The sequence below is a fragment of the Garra rufa genome, chromosome 4, assembly GCF_049309525.1.
Source record: "Garra rufa chromosome 4, GarRuf1.0, whole genome shotgun sequence".
Classification (NCBI taxonomy): domain Eukaryota; kingdom Metazoa; phylum Chordata; class Actinopteri; order Cypriniformes; family Cyprinidae; genus Garra; species Garra rufa.
The window spans coordinates 6444796-6459777 of record NC_133364.1 but is presented as its reverse complement, the minus strand read 5'-3'; the positions used below and the strand labels follow the sequence as shown (position 1 = coordinate 6459777).

General features: G+C 33.1%; 1 protein-coding gene across 1 annotated transcript in view; it reads right to left on the bottom strand.

Moving 5' to 3' along the window:
* Positions 1 to 14982, bottom strand: part of LOC141333462 (metabotropic glutamate receptor 8-like) — a 60070-nt gene that overhangs the window by 3169 nt on the left and 41919 nt on the right. The window contains exon 6 of the mRNA XM_073838476.1: positions 1643 to 1889. Within this exon, the coding sequence (XP_073694577.1) occupies positions 1643 to 1889 (247 nt within the window). The remainder of the gene's footprint in view (positions 1 to 1642; positions 1890 to 14982) is intronic.

Below are 14982 nucleotides of genomic sequence, written 5' to 3'. Positions count from 1 at the left end.
CTTGATGACTTAAAATGGGCTTACTTCCCCTCGAAGCTTTGGATCACTTCTGAGTGATTAAATTTTCAACACCACATAATCCAGCACTTTTGAGAAGAAAAAAAAAAGAGCCTGAAAATGTATCAAGCTGGCAAATAACGCAGCTAGTCGGATGTGCTAATCAAACCGCGAACATTGATGTCACACTTTACTTTGCCTGTCTACCTCTGGCAAACATCTCAGCGGGAAACTTTTGGTCTTCAAGGCTTGCGTTTGGTTAAGTCTACTATTTTGTGCTAAACAGATGTTCTACATACTGGAACATTTAGTAAACATCTGGAGGAAAAGATGTGACACTAACAGAGCAGAGATAGAGTGCAAAAGTGACCGCAACAGCCTTTGGTTATTAAAGCATATTTCCTATTCATTTTTTTTTTAAACCAGCTGGCTCTGAGATGATTCATAGCATTCGATTCAAAGCAAAAAAAAAAAAAAAAAATTAAAAATCAGACTAAATTTACATCTTTTTTGTGCAAATGAATGAACTACTCATCCTTCAAATAGAGGTAGGCGATACGGCAAAAATTTCACATCACGATTTTTTCACGGTTTTATCATGATTCTTTGTCATGTTGGTTTTACTATTTTGCAAGTTGTCTGAGCAGTACAGCCAAACTAATTTCCCTATTTTAAAACCAAAGCCTTACATGGTAACACAATCTAAAATAAAAAGAGTGGCAGATGTTTAGACCAAAGTAGGCGAAGACAAAAATCTCCGTCATTATTTTATCTTTGTTATTAAAAAATATGAACACTTCTGCACTTTCTATACTATATACTTCAGTGCGGTAAAAGTACTACAATTTAATATACTAGTGATTTTGATAATAAATTGAAAAGCAAGACATCTTGAAAAAACTAGGGCTGCAGCCAATGATTGATCCTCTGCTGCCATCTTCTGGTTATTTCATGACATTTTCTTAAAAAGACATTGTTTCGAAAAGAGATGTTTTCCATGTCGTCTTTATGAATGAAAAGTGAATCTTTGAAGTGAATTTTATTGCACAGTTGTGGAGTTAAAAAATAATAAAGGCTTTAAATTATTGCATTTCAATTATATTTTGTTAAATAACATAAAACTGAATGTTCATGCCGCTATCATAATTTACAATGTTGCAATTATTATTTTTCTCAGTTTCTGATAAGAATGAGGCGGTAGAGGATTCTCAAGAGTGTCCACCTATATGTAGCACATATAAAATGAGCTTCAGTAGAAGTTTACGAGCTGGTGTATCGTTATGCGTAAATTCAATCGACAGCATGTTTAGTACTGTCGCTTTAAGAGCTGCACGCATCTAATATACAGGCACGCATCCGTTTTTCTCTCAACTGTTATCTTTCACTTTAAACACAACCAACTGTGTTTATATGTAATCCTTGTATGTTTTTGACGGTATTAGTGAATCAGATGCGAAAGATAACTTACGAAATAACGTTATATAGGCTTTAAAGCATATGCATTTTTTGTCTTTTTAAACACAACTTCATATTAACATATTAACTAGCTCTAAGTAGGTGGCATTCTCACCTTAAAACTGTGAAAAATACTAAAAATCACTAATGGGATTTGCAGTATTTTGGTCTACATGAGTGAAGGACTCACTGTTGGTCTCCATGCTCTCACAAAGCTCGGTCTTCACTTCCCCGTTGGGCCGGTCGCTCCCCTTCTGTACTAGTTTTCCTGACATGGTGGCGGCAGTGACGATCGCTTTGAAGCTGCGCTTGCGCTTGGGCACGTTCTGCTCCGGGTGGAAGATGATGATGTAAACTTTGGGCATGTACAGCATCCCCAGAGACACAGACGCACTGAGGCTGAGGGAGATGGTGAGGGTGGTGGTCTGGATGTACATCTGAAAGCAACACACATCACATGGGAACAGAGAGAGAGAGAGGCAGAGTCAAGGTAAGTCAGAGAAAGGTTCGATTTGTATGCAGTTCCTTTCTTTAGAGCTTGACACCTCTCTAGGCAGTTTCTGGATCTTTTGCACAATTTAAAACCTTCAGAAATGTAACAGTGGCTTCTGTAAGGCCTAGCAAATATATAAGTTACAATAAAGTCATCCAAAAAAAAAAAAAAAAATTTTGATGCCAATGTGAAGTATCATACAGATTGATATCATATAGTTAATATTTAACAAATGTAATAATAACAACAAAAACATAATGACATTTAACATGAGTTGACAAAACATGCCAGGAACATTTTTCACATGACAAATGACAAAACTAAGATGTTGCATTGCAATAAATAAATAAGTAAATGCATGCATTGTGACATTATTTTCATGACAATTAAGTGCATGTCTAAATAAATACATAAAAAGTGATTTAAAAAAAAACATTATTGTATGTAAAAGATTTTTTTAAATCAAACTTGTCATAATTATAAGAAGAAAAAACATTTCAAATTTTAAGTCAATAATGAAAAAGAAAATTGGAATTATAAGATAAATGCCTTTGGAATTATAAAATATAAAGTCAAAATTAAATAAAATGATAATTAAAGTTGCAATTATGAGATAAAATCCTAATTCTGAGAATCAATGTGTAATTGTGATGTGATATAATATAAAGACAACTGTAGGAAATACTGTAAGGTTGGGATCTTGAAAAGTCAATATAAAATCAATTATTAAAAATAGTCAAAATTATGATATATAAAGTCATATTTATAAGAAATACATTTTGAATGATACATTTAAAGAGAATTGTGATTTTAAAAAGTTGGAATTATGAGGTATAAAGTTATAATCATGAGAAATAAATTTGAAATTATGAGATGCAAATAAAATATGAAAAATAATATCAGAATTGAGAGATATAAAGTCACAATCATGAGAAATAATCAATTATCAGGGGAAAAAAAACATTTGGAATTATAAGATATAAAAATCAAATAAAATGAGAAATAAAGTTGTATTATGAGATAAAATTACAAGAATAAATGTGTAATTATAGAGGCAACTGTAAGAAATAAGGTTAAGATTATGAGATATAAAGTCAATTATGAAAAATAAAGTCAAAATTCTGATATATGAAGTCATAATTATAAGAAATACATTTTGAATTATGAGATTTAAAGAGAATTATGAAAATAAATAAAGTTAGAATTATGAGATATAAAGTCATTTATGGAAAACAAATTTGGAATTATGAGATACAAAAAAATTATGGAAAATAAAATCAGAATTATGAGTTATGAGTTATAAAGTCTAATTATTAGAAATAAAGTTGAAATTCACACAAAGTCATAACCGTGAGAAATAATAATTATCAGAAAAAAATGTGGAATTATGAACATAAAGTTAAAATTAAATAAAAGGAGAAATAAAGTTGTGATTATGAGACAAAATTATGTGAAGTCATAATTATAAGGAATAAATTTGGAATTATGAGATTTAAACAGAATTATAATAAATAAAGCTGGAATTATGAGAAATAAACTAAAAAATTATGAGACAAAGATGATTATAAAAATAAAGTCAGTAGCATTTCTTATACTGCCTTTAATTCATTATAATTCAAATGTGAAAATGACAAATAATTGTGCTGTAATACAAAAATGGACTTATTTCAAAACATTTTAAATCCATCAATAAAAGTGTCAGAAATTAGGAGCAAAAATATTTTTCCCAAGGTCAATTTTTGATTATGTGCATAATAAAAGAAAAAAAAAGAAAAAAAAGAAAAGAAATTGATGCTCAAATCAAAAAACAAAAATGTGATGCGGAAACAATTTTGGCTCGGAAATTGCTAGTAAATTTCACAAATAATTACAAGGAAATGGCAAGTAACTTTTAAGTGTGACATTTTAAAATAGAAAGACTGAAATAGCATTTCCTTGCAAAAGGAACTCCAATAATCTTTTATTTATTGAACTTTGAAAAATCATTTTTACACTACGTTGTGTTTTTGCTATTCACCAGGCTTCTTGAGTTTGATAAGGATTCACAGAATCTCTAAGACCTCCACACACACACACACACACACACACACACACATGTTGGGTTTACATGTTTTATGGGGACATTCCATAGGCGTAATGGTTTTTATACTGTACAAACCGTACTTTCTATCGCCCTACACCTACCCTACACCTAAACCTAGCCCTCACAGGAGATTGTGCACACTTTTACTTACTCAAAAAAACTCATTGTGCATGATTTATAAGCCTGTTTCCTCATGGGGACCTGAGAAATGTCCCCACAAGGTCAAAATCTACTGGTATTACTATCCTTGTGGGGACATTTGGTCCCCGCAACGTGATGAATACCAGGTACACACACACGCACGCACGCACGCACGCACGCACGCACGCACGCACGCACGCACGCACACACACACACACACACACACACACACACACACACACACACACACACACACACACACACACACACACACACACACATCAAGACTTCTCCGATGCTGAAAGCATAATTAGTGGCTGATAAGGACACATGCTCACACTCAGAGACAGATTTACAACTTTCCTTAATTAGAATTTAAAAAATGAAAGCTCTTACTCAATTAACAGACATGAGCACACACAACACACTCAGTCCTGTGAACACACACACACACACACACACACACACACACACACACACACATACACACACACACACACACACACACACACACACACACACACACACACACACACACACACACAGGCGAACAGAAGAAGAATCCTCAAAGGCTAAGCACTCATGTGTATCTTTGTCTCCAGCAGGGGGTAAGAATCACAGAGAACGACTGCTAGCAGATGGTGAGACACGCAGAGTGAAACCAGAGACAGATAATAGTAAGTGTGCTAATGTAGAAGCGTAATGAAAAAGCATCGGTCAGAGAGCAGCTCCAGCCGACCACTGAACCATAACGGGACTGGACTGGATGGCACTGGCGAGTGTGCTAACGTATTCAGAGCGGAGATCAGTGTGGTTTCCGAGACTATCCACTGGAGTAGATGCTTAGTGACATTTACAGAGCCAACAGAAACAAGCTGCCAATATGAGCTGCCAAATGTTCAATACACACTAGATAAGGCATAATAAAGCAGGTAAAGATATAAAATAACAATAATAAAACAGCATATTTTTACACTAAAGAATGGAGTAATGATGTTAAAAATGTAGCTTTGCATCACAGAAATAAACTAGTTTGAGAACAAACTTGAGAAAGCCTAGCCTGAAGCAGTTGTACAAGTATGAAAGATGATGTTGCTGGCATGATTTAGCACATTGCTTACGTGTTTTAACAAGTTTTTAAAGTGCCCCTATTATGCCATGTTAAAGGTAGTTAATATTGTTGTAATAGTCTCTTAAAACAGGTTTACATGTATGCAAGTTCAAAAAACACTTTAATTTTCTCAAAAATTAGATTTAATTTTACCCCGTTTCTAAATTATTCGTAAACGACTCGTGTGAAGCAGTTCGAAGAATCAGTCTCTCTAAGCCCCTCCTTTCAGTGAGCCCTCACCGCTGTGATTGGTCAGATGGTGCAGTCCTTTTGGATTGGTCTACCGCTTCAGCGCAAAACGAAACGCCCATTGGCATAACTGAATGACAGCTGTGGAGACCTGTGAATGCATAGAAAAGATAGCCTCGATTTTACCCTATCAATTCGAGCCGGAGTCTGACGATGAAACGGTTGAAGTGGCACATCGACAAGAAACTGTTTTGCAAGCACGACTGGAGCAGGACGTTTCTCAGTGGGTGTCATATTATAACTGTGGAAAGTGCTTGCAATTTGCTTTTGTAAGCGAACCGGGCACACCTCTACGTTGTGAACTTCAACACTGTAACGTACAACCCATAACACTGCGTTAAGCCATCGTTTATCATTATCATTACTTAAACTAATAAGGCAGACAGACAGTCAAGCTGCATCAATCACAATTTTTAGACTACATTGCACTCACAGCTGAACAACAGAACTACAGAAACACAAGTTAGCCGCTTACCAAGACATGTGCGGGGTTGTTACACACCATAACATACACAAAGACGTATTTTGAACGATCGCTAGAAAATACAATCATCAATTATTAATCATACTTACAGGTAGAAGTTCAGAGGAGCAAGCCGGTCCAAATAAACTGGGCACTGATCCATTTTTTAAAACCAAGCGTTTGGTGAATCTCGCGTTGTAACGTTACTCCCCAAGATTGGAAAAACAGTCATCAGTAAAATGACGCGAACACAACCCAAGATTGGCATTGGACTGCTGAGGTGTTGAAAAAATTAATGTTAACCACTCATTCTTGGTAGTTTCATCTTTCGGAAGGGCATATAAAACAAATTCACTCTCACATCGCAGGGCGTCTTCTTGACATGATGTAACGTTAATCCACGTGAAAATGGTAGGCCTACTGTTTGTGGGCGGGCAAGTTGTTCGCGAAATTGAACGTGGGCGGACATTACGCAAATGTGTAGCTCGTGACGTGTGGCCGTTACAGAAAAAAGATTCGAATTGCTGACGACTCGTTTAGGCGAATGTGAGCCGACTCTTTTTTTTGTTAGACAAAAACTTCATTTATAGTGCACTGTCGGCGTCACAACTTTGCAGATAGTTTATGTTCACATACAGCTACATGACACACTACATGAAATATCCTATTTGAAAAGGCATAATAGGGGCACTTTAACATGTTTTAGCATTATTAGCTTGTTGCTTGCATTTTTATAGGCTGGTTACAATGTTGTTAGCATGATTAGCATGTTACGAGCATGTTGTTAACATTATTCACAAGTTACTAGCACAGTTCTAGCTTGATTAACAAGTTACTACCCTGTCATTAGCATGATTAGCAAGTTACTACTAGGTTTTCTTGCATGTTTAACATGTTACTAGCATGTTTCTAACATGATCAGCATGTTTTTAGCATGATATAAGCATATTACTTGCATGTTGTTAGCATTATTTGCAGGTTACTAGCATGGTTAGCAAGTTACTAGCATTACTAGCATGTTATTAGCATGCTGTTAGCATGTTTTTAGCATGATTAACAAGTTACTAGCATGATTCTAGCATGTTACGACCATGTTGCTAGCATGTTGCTAACACGTTTCTAGCATAATTAACAAGTTACTAGCATGTTTGTAGAATTATTAACAAGTTACTAATATGTTGCAAGCATGATTAGCAAGTTACTAGCATGATTTTAACATTATTAACATTTTTGTAACATGTTTAACAGTTTTCTACCATGATTAACAAGTTACTAGCATGAATCTACCATGATTAGGCTTTTGCTAACATGATTCTAACATGATTAGCATGTTACTAACATGGATATAGCATGATTAGCATTTTACAAGCATGTTTCTAACATGATTAGCATGTTAATAACATGGATGTAGCATGATTAGCATGTTACTAACATGTTTCTAGCATGATTAGCATGTTACTAGCATGTTGCTAACACGAATATAGCATGATTAACATGTTGATAGCATGTTTCTAGCATAATTAGCATGTTGCTAACATAATTCTAGCATGATTAACAAGTAAATAGCATGTTGCTAGCATGATTTTAGCATGAATATAAAATTTACTAGCATACTAACATAAATATATGTTACTAGCATGTTTCTAGCATGATTAGCATGTTACTAGCATGTTGATAACATGAATATAACATGATTAGCATGTTGATAACATGTTTTTAACATAATTAGCATGTTGCTAACATAATTCTAACATGATTAACAAGTAAATAGCATGTTACTAATATGATTAGCATGATACTAGCATGATTATAGAATTATTATCAAGTTATTAACATGTTACTAACATGGATATAACATGATTAGTAAGTTACTAACATGATTCTAGCACGATTAGCATGTTGCTAACATGATTAACAAGTTACTAACATGCTTCTAGCATGATTCTAGCACGATTAGCATGTTGATAACATAATTAGCAAGTTACTAGCATGATTCTAGCACGATTAGCATGTTGCTAACATGATTAACAGGTTACTAGCATGTTTCTAGTATGATTCTAACACGATTAGCACGTTGCTAACATGATTAACAAGTTACTAGCATGTTTCTAGCATGATTCTAGCATGATTAACATGTTGCTAACATGATTAGCAAGTTACTAGCATGATTCTAGCACGATTAGCATGTTGCTAACATGATTAACAAGTTACTAACATGTTTCTAGCATGATTCTAGCACGATTAGCATGTTGCTAACATGATTAGCAAGTTACTAGCATGATTCTAGTAAGATTAGCATGTTGCTAACATGATTAACAAGTTACTAGCATGTTTCTAGCACGATTAGCATGTTGCTAACATGATTAACAAGTTACTAGCATGATTCTAGCACGATTAGCATGTTGGTAACATGATTAGCAAGTTACTAGCATGTTTCTAGCATGATTAACATGTTGCTAACATGATTAGCAAGTTACTAGCATGATTCTAGCACGATTAGCATGTTGTTAACATGATTAACAAGTTACTAACATGTTTCTAGCATGATTCTAGCACGATTAGCATGTTGCTAACATGATTAGCAAGTTACTAGCATGATTCTAGTAAGATTAGCATGTTGCTAACATGATTAACAAGTTACTAGCATGTTTCTAGCACGATTAGCATGTTGCTAACATGATTAACAAGTTACTAGCATGATTCTAGCACGATTAGCATGTTGGTAACATGATTAGCAAGTTACTAGCATGTTTTTAGCATGATTCTAGCACGATTAGCAGGTTGCTAACATGATTAACAAGTTATTAGCATGTTTTTAGCATGATTCTAGCACGATTAACATGTTGCTAACATGATTAGCAAGTTACTAGCATGATTCTAGCACTATTAGCATGTTGCTAACATGATTAGCAAGTTACTAGCATGATTCTAGCATGATTCTAACATGATTAGCAATTTTGCTAACATGATTAGCAAGTTACTAGCATGTTTCTAGCATGATTCTAGCACTATTAGCACGTTGCTAACATGATTAACAAGTTACTAGCATGTTTCTAGCATGATTCTAGCACTATTAGCACGTTGCTAACATGATTAACAAGTTACTAGCATGTTTCTAACATGATTCTAACATGATTAGCATGTTGCTAACATGATTAGCAAGTTACTAGCATGATTCTAGCACGATTAGCATGTTGCTAACATGATTAACAAGTTACTAGCATGTTTCTAGCATGTTTCTAACATGATTCTAGCACGATTAGCATGTTGCTAACATGATTAGCAAGTTACTAGCATGATTCTAGCACGATTAGCATGTTGCTAACATGATTAACTTAATTACATTTTTTAATGTATTTAAACAGAAAATGTTTTTTTTTAATTGTAATATTATTTCACATTTTAGAAGTTTTTGCTGTTGATCATTTATAAAATACATATCATTTAATTTCTACATTTTGATATATGTGTATACTGCCCTCCAAAGGCAAAGAGCAGTAACTACACATTTGGTCAAAATTGAGTTTGACTTTGTGACAACTGGCAAAGTCTCCTGGTTCAATTGTGCCCCGTTTCAGAGAAACGAGAGTGTCAACATGTTTGAATCGCTGGTGTAAACATTTTAAAGGCATTTTTTCTCAGTTTCAGTGTTGGCGTAGTTACTGCGCTTTGCCTTTGGAGGGCAATATATCATCCTTACACACAGACAGCACAGAGCACCTCAAGCACTGAATGTGTTTCTAAGGTCAGAAATTGCAGGTAATCACCTGAGAGTGTCTCCGCGGATATCGATCCAAAGCGGTCTGGCACAGATTGGAGGTTTTCCACTAAAAGCTACATATTACTCAGCGTTAATTTGCCTCTAGATCAAAGAAATCACTTCAGACTAACAACCTTCCCGTTAACACCAGTCAGAGGAAACACTGCTCATTATATGTAATCACCCAACTTTGGACTTCTCAGAAACTTCGGCTTTAAACGTCCGCTTTTTCGGGGACAGCTATAGAATACGTGACAGCTCTGATGCTATTTGCCATCATCTTCCACTCGGCGGGAATATAACGCATCGATCCGAGCGTCTGTGCTGTATTATGACCGCCGGCTCTGGCAGAAACACCACATATCAGTGGCTTACGCTGTTAGATCTTAATACTCCCATAAACCCCCAGGACCCAGACAGAACTTTAAAAACACAGTCACTGAACCAGAGAGACTTCACAGTCGCCGTGTTTCATTTTAATTTTAGTTCAGTTTTTAGTAATTTTGTGCTGTGCTTTTGTTCTGTTTGAGTTTTATTTTAGAACATCAAAACAAACTAAATGAAAATGAGAAATTAGATAAAATTCTAAAGTTATAAAGACATAAGAGATATAAGAAATATAAGAAATATACAATGACATTTAAGAAATAAGTAGTAAATTAGTAAAAAAAAAAAAGTAAATTAGAAAAAAGTCGAAAATAAGATATATGAAGTCATAAGAAATGCATTTTGAATTGAGATTTAAAATCATTTATGAGAAATTAATTTCGAATTATGAGATATAAAGTCATAATTATGAGAAATAGTATACTGCTTTTATTTGTAATTTAATATTTAAATAAATGTGAAAATAACAAATAATTGTGCTGGAATAAATGTATTTATTTATTTAATTTCACAATATCGATATCAAATCCATCAATAAAAGTGTCAGAAATTAGGTGCAAAAATATTTTCTACCCTAGATAATTTTTTGAAAATAAATAAATAAATAAAATAAAACATTAAAATTGTTTTTTTGCTGCTTGTTAAAGTGCAGTAGTTTTATTTAAATTATCATTTTTTTTATTTATTTTAGTTTTAGTTGACTACAATAACCATGATTTCTTGATAAATAATTAATAATTTTGTTTGAAAAAAAAAAACAATAGAAAAACTGACATTACCTCATAAAAATAAGTTAAGCATGTTTTAACTTTATTTTATGAGTCGTACAAGGTTCAGATTATATCTTGAAGCCAGTTTAATGTAAATTAAGTTAAACTTATTTTTACATTCAAACATAAACATTTTAAGTAACACTTAAAGCCTTTATACTGTATATATAATGCGATATAAAGGTCATTTTAATGCATTAATGATGTCTTTTAATGCACCTAATACATTGTACAATCTCATGAATAACTGTAACCACAGTGTATATATGCAGTTACAGTTATAATGCATTATACCCTTTATAAACCCTTTATAATGCAGTATACATGAAGAATTTAAGTAAAGTGTAACCATATTTTATTTATTGAAGTTTTAAGATCACTATAGATCATGTTTTTAAAATAAACACACTTTATATCATCATATATCATATCATAATTTTTTTTGTAAATTAATTTTATTCATAAAAAAAAAAAAAAAAAAAAAAAAAATATATATATATATATATATATATATATTTTTTTTTTTTTTTTTTTTTTTTTGTTAAAAAGGTAGCATTTTTCTTTGTGCCAGAAACTGTTTTTTTTTAACTAATTTAGTTAACAGTAATAACACTGACTTCTTAAAAACAATTTCTTTTTTTTTTAATAAAAGCAATAGAAATGGTGTTTGACAAGAATATCAATAAATATTTTAATATCTGTGGTGGCATAAGAGATCATGTCTTTGAAATAAAATTTGATTTATTTATTACATTTCATTAATTATTAGTCAATATTTGAAGAGTTCAGATGTAAAAGCATCTAAGTGCCATCTGATATTTTCTTCTAAAATGAGCATTTTTATTATATTTATGTTCAGTTATTTCAATTTAATCGCATAGAAAAGGACCTATACATTGCCATTAGAGTAAAATGATTATACTTTACCATAAAAATGTCCATTTTAGATATGACTTCTTGACTTCATGACTATTTCTGGCCTTTTAATTGTACTGTACCTTTAAGAAAAACTCCAACGTAGGCGTGTTAACAGCGAAAGTCAATTTGTTTAAAGTTCAGTCATTTTCACAGTTACTCTAGATCTGGGCAGGAGGTTTAGAGCTTTAAAAGTTACAGTAAAATACATCAAACTCTATCAATCAATGCAAATTTGATTCCTCATGACATGACCCCCCTAAGGTCTTAAAGTTAGAATAATAATGGAAAATTCCTGCCAAATAGAGGTTACATCAAATCTCAAAGGGTTTTAAAACATTTCCCAGTGGGGTTGGAATAGAATCAGCCATATATAAGCCAGATGAATAATTAAAACAAAAATCACAGCAGAGTGCATTGAATTTCTGAACATAAAGAGGTCGAGCACGTATGACTGTGTGAATGAACGCCGTCACACTGAGCACTTCATCACATGTCGATTACACAGAAGTTCCTCGAGTGCTCTTGAGGTCTGAATTAAACAGACGATTGTAGCACACAGAACTGTATTTAAAGTCTGCATTATACTTTTCCTTAATGCATTTCAGAGACAGAGCCAAATAACCCTGCAGGTATCCAGTTGTATGCTTTTACACAAGATCTGAGCTGTAACGTGAGGAAAACAACTGAAGTATACACTCGCTCACAGATGCATTGCTGTAACATGGTTTGCCAATGTTGTATTATAATGACACAATAATATGTGACCCTGGACCACAAAACCAGTCATAAGGTAAAATTTTACAAAACTGAGATGTATACAACATATGAAAGCTCAATAAATAAGCTTTCTATTGATGTATGGTTTGTAAGGAAAGGACAATATTTGGCCGAGATACATCTATTTGAAAATCTGGAATCTGGAATCTAAATACTGAGAAAATCACCTTTAAAGTTGTCCAAATGAAGTTCTTAACAATGCATATTACTAATCAAAAATTACGTTTTGATATATTTATAGTAGGAATTTTACAAAAAATCTTAATGGAACATGATCTTTACTTAATTTCCTAATGATTTTTGGCATAAAAGAAAAATCTATAATTTTGACCCATACAATGTATTTTTGGCTATTGCTACAAATATACCCCAGCGACTTAAGACTGGTTTTGTGGTCCAAGGTCACATATGTGACCATGTACCACAAAACCAGTCATAAGGGCCCTTTTTTTATGTATGGTTTGTTAGGATAGGGCAATATTTAGCTGAGATACAACTATTTGAAAATCTGAAATCTGAGGGGGCAAATAAATCAAAATATTGAGAAAGTTGCATTTAAAGTTGTCCAGATGAAGTTCTTAGCAATGCATATTACTAATCAAAATTTTTTTGTACAATATCTTTACTTAATATCCTAATGAATTTTGGCATAAAAGAAAATCAATAATTTGGACTCATACAATGTGTTTTTGGCTATTACTACAAATATACCCGTGTTTATGGCTGGTTTTGTGGTCCAGGGTCACATATATGCAACAAACAAACAAATATCAAATTCTTTTATTTATTTTTAAACTGTATATATATACAGCCAGAAGATAAAAATAATATTTGTCTTAATAATCTTTCATCAAAATATAATCATTAACTTAACTTAGAAATACTAATAATTAATAATTACAGATTTCATTTTGGTGTCCTCACATTAAGTGTACTTACAGTAATACATTATGTATAATTACACACAACTAATTACCTGCAACTTAAATAACTGCATTACAAATGCAATGCAAAAAATGTGAAAGAATGTTTTTTTATACTATATATTTGTTAAAAATGAGACGACGTTCGCAAACCTCACATTCTATAATGCAATGGATTTCAAGGTGAAACAGGCTATGAAATGAGACAACTAATAATCTAATTATATAAGTGAATATGGTTAAACTATATTTTAAAGTTTTCTTGTTGCAGCGCAATACATATTTAATATTTATAAACTACATGCACTTATTACTATAGGCTTTAGTTTAGGGTTAGATGCATGTAATTATATGTTATTACTACACAGTAGGTACATTTAAGAAGATCTAAAATCTGAGGGTACAAAAAAAAAATCTAAATATTGAGAAAGTTGTCCAAATGAAGTGCTTATTAATGCATATTACTAATTAAAAATGAAGTTTTGATATATTTACGGTAGGAAATGTAGAAAATCTTTACTTAATATCCTAATGATTTTTGGCATAAAAGAAAAATGTATAATTTTGACCCATGCAATGTGTTTTTGGCTATTGCTACAAATATACCCATGCTACTTAAGACTGGCTTTGTGGTCCAGGGTCACAATAAATAAATAATGTACTTAAATAAATTACTATATTATAGATTAAAGATTAAGATGATAGGCATGACTTTTTCTCTGTATATTCATTCGTTCTGAATCCTTGCTATTAAATTCTGTTTAGATTTTCTCTAGCTTTTGGGTCAGAGCTTGTGTGTTTTTGGTCTCGTTGCCTTATTCCTGATCCGTTTCCTTCCGCCCACCCAAACAGAGCTACGGATTGCAATAAAATCTGAATTACTGTTGCCGCATGATCCGATAGCGGAGCGCACGCACACACAGAGCTCACATTGTGCTCTGTCTCCAGAAACGACCTGCGCCGTGTCAGTCATTCCTCTGCCTGCCAATTCCTCTGGTGTTTCATGAAGCCTCTCAATGCCCCTGTGTCACTCTTAATTAGTTTTGAAGGATCCTCGTACAGAAGCAGCCAGCAGACTATCAGCCTGGACTTCTAATAGTTCTCCATTTCCAAAGCCTGCGGCTCACAGAAGTCATTTGAACAGGTTTGTAAAGGCGATTTCTCAAGTGACGGCACATGCTATTTTCTAGGCCAGAGAGCACAACCCCATGTGTAGGTGATGGAGGGTGGGCAAACATGGTGGGGAGTGTGGGATAGTAAATGTAAAATTCATTCAAAAACAGGTCACAGAACTACACTATTCCTTTACTTTTCTGACCAAAATCATATTTCACTCAACAGGCAACAAGTAAACATCACGTGCAGTGGAACTGAGTGGAACAAAAACAAAATATAAAACCATCAAAAGCATTTTTGTTGCTAAAATAAACATTAACTGAAAAAAAATATATAAAT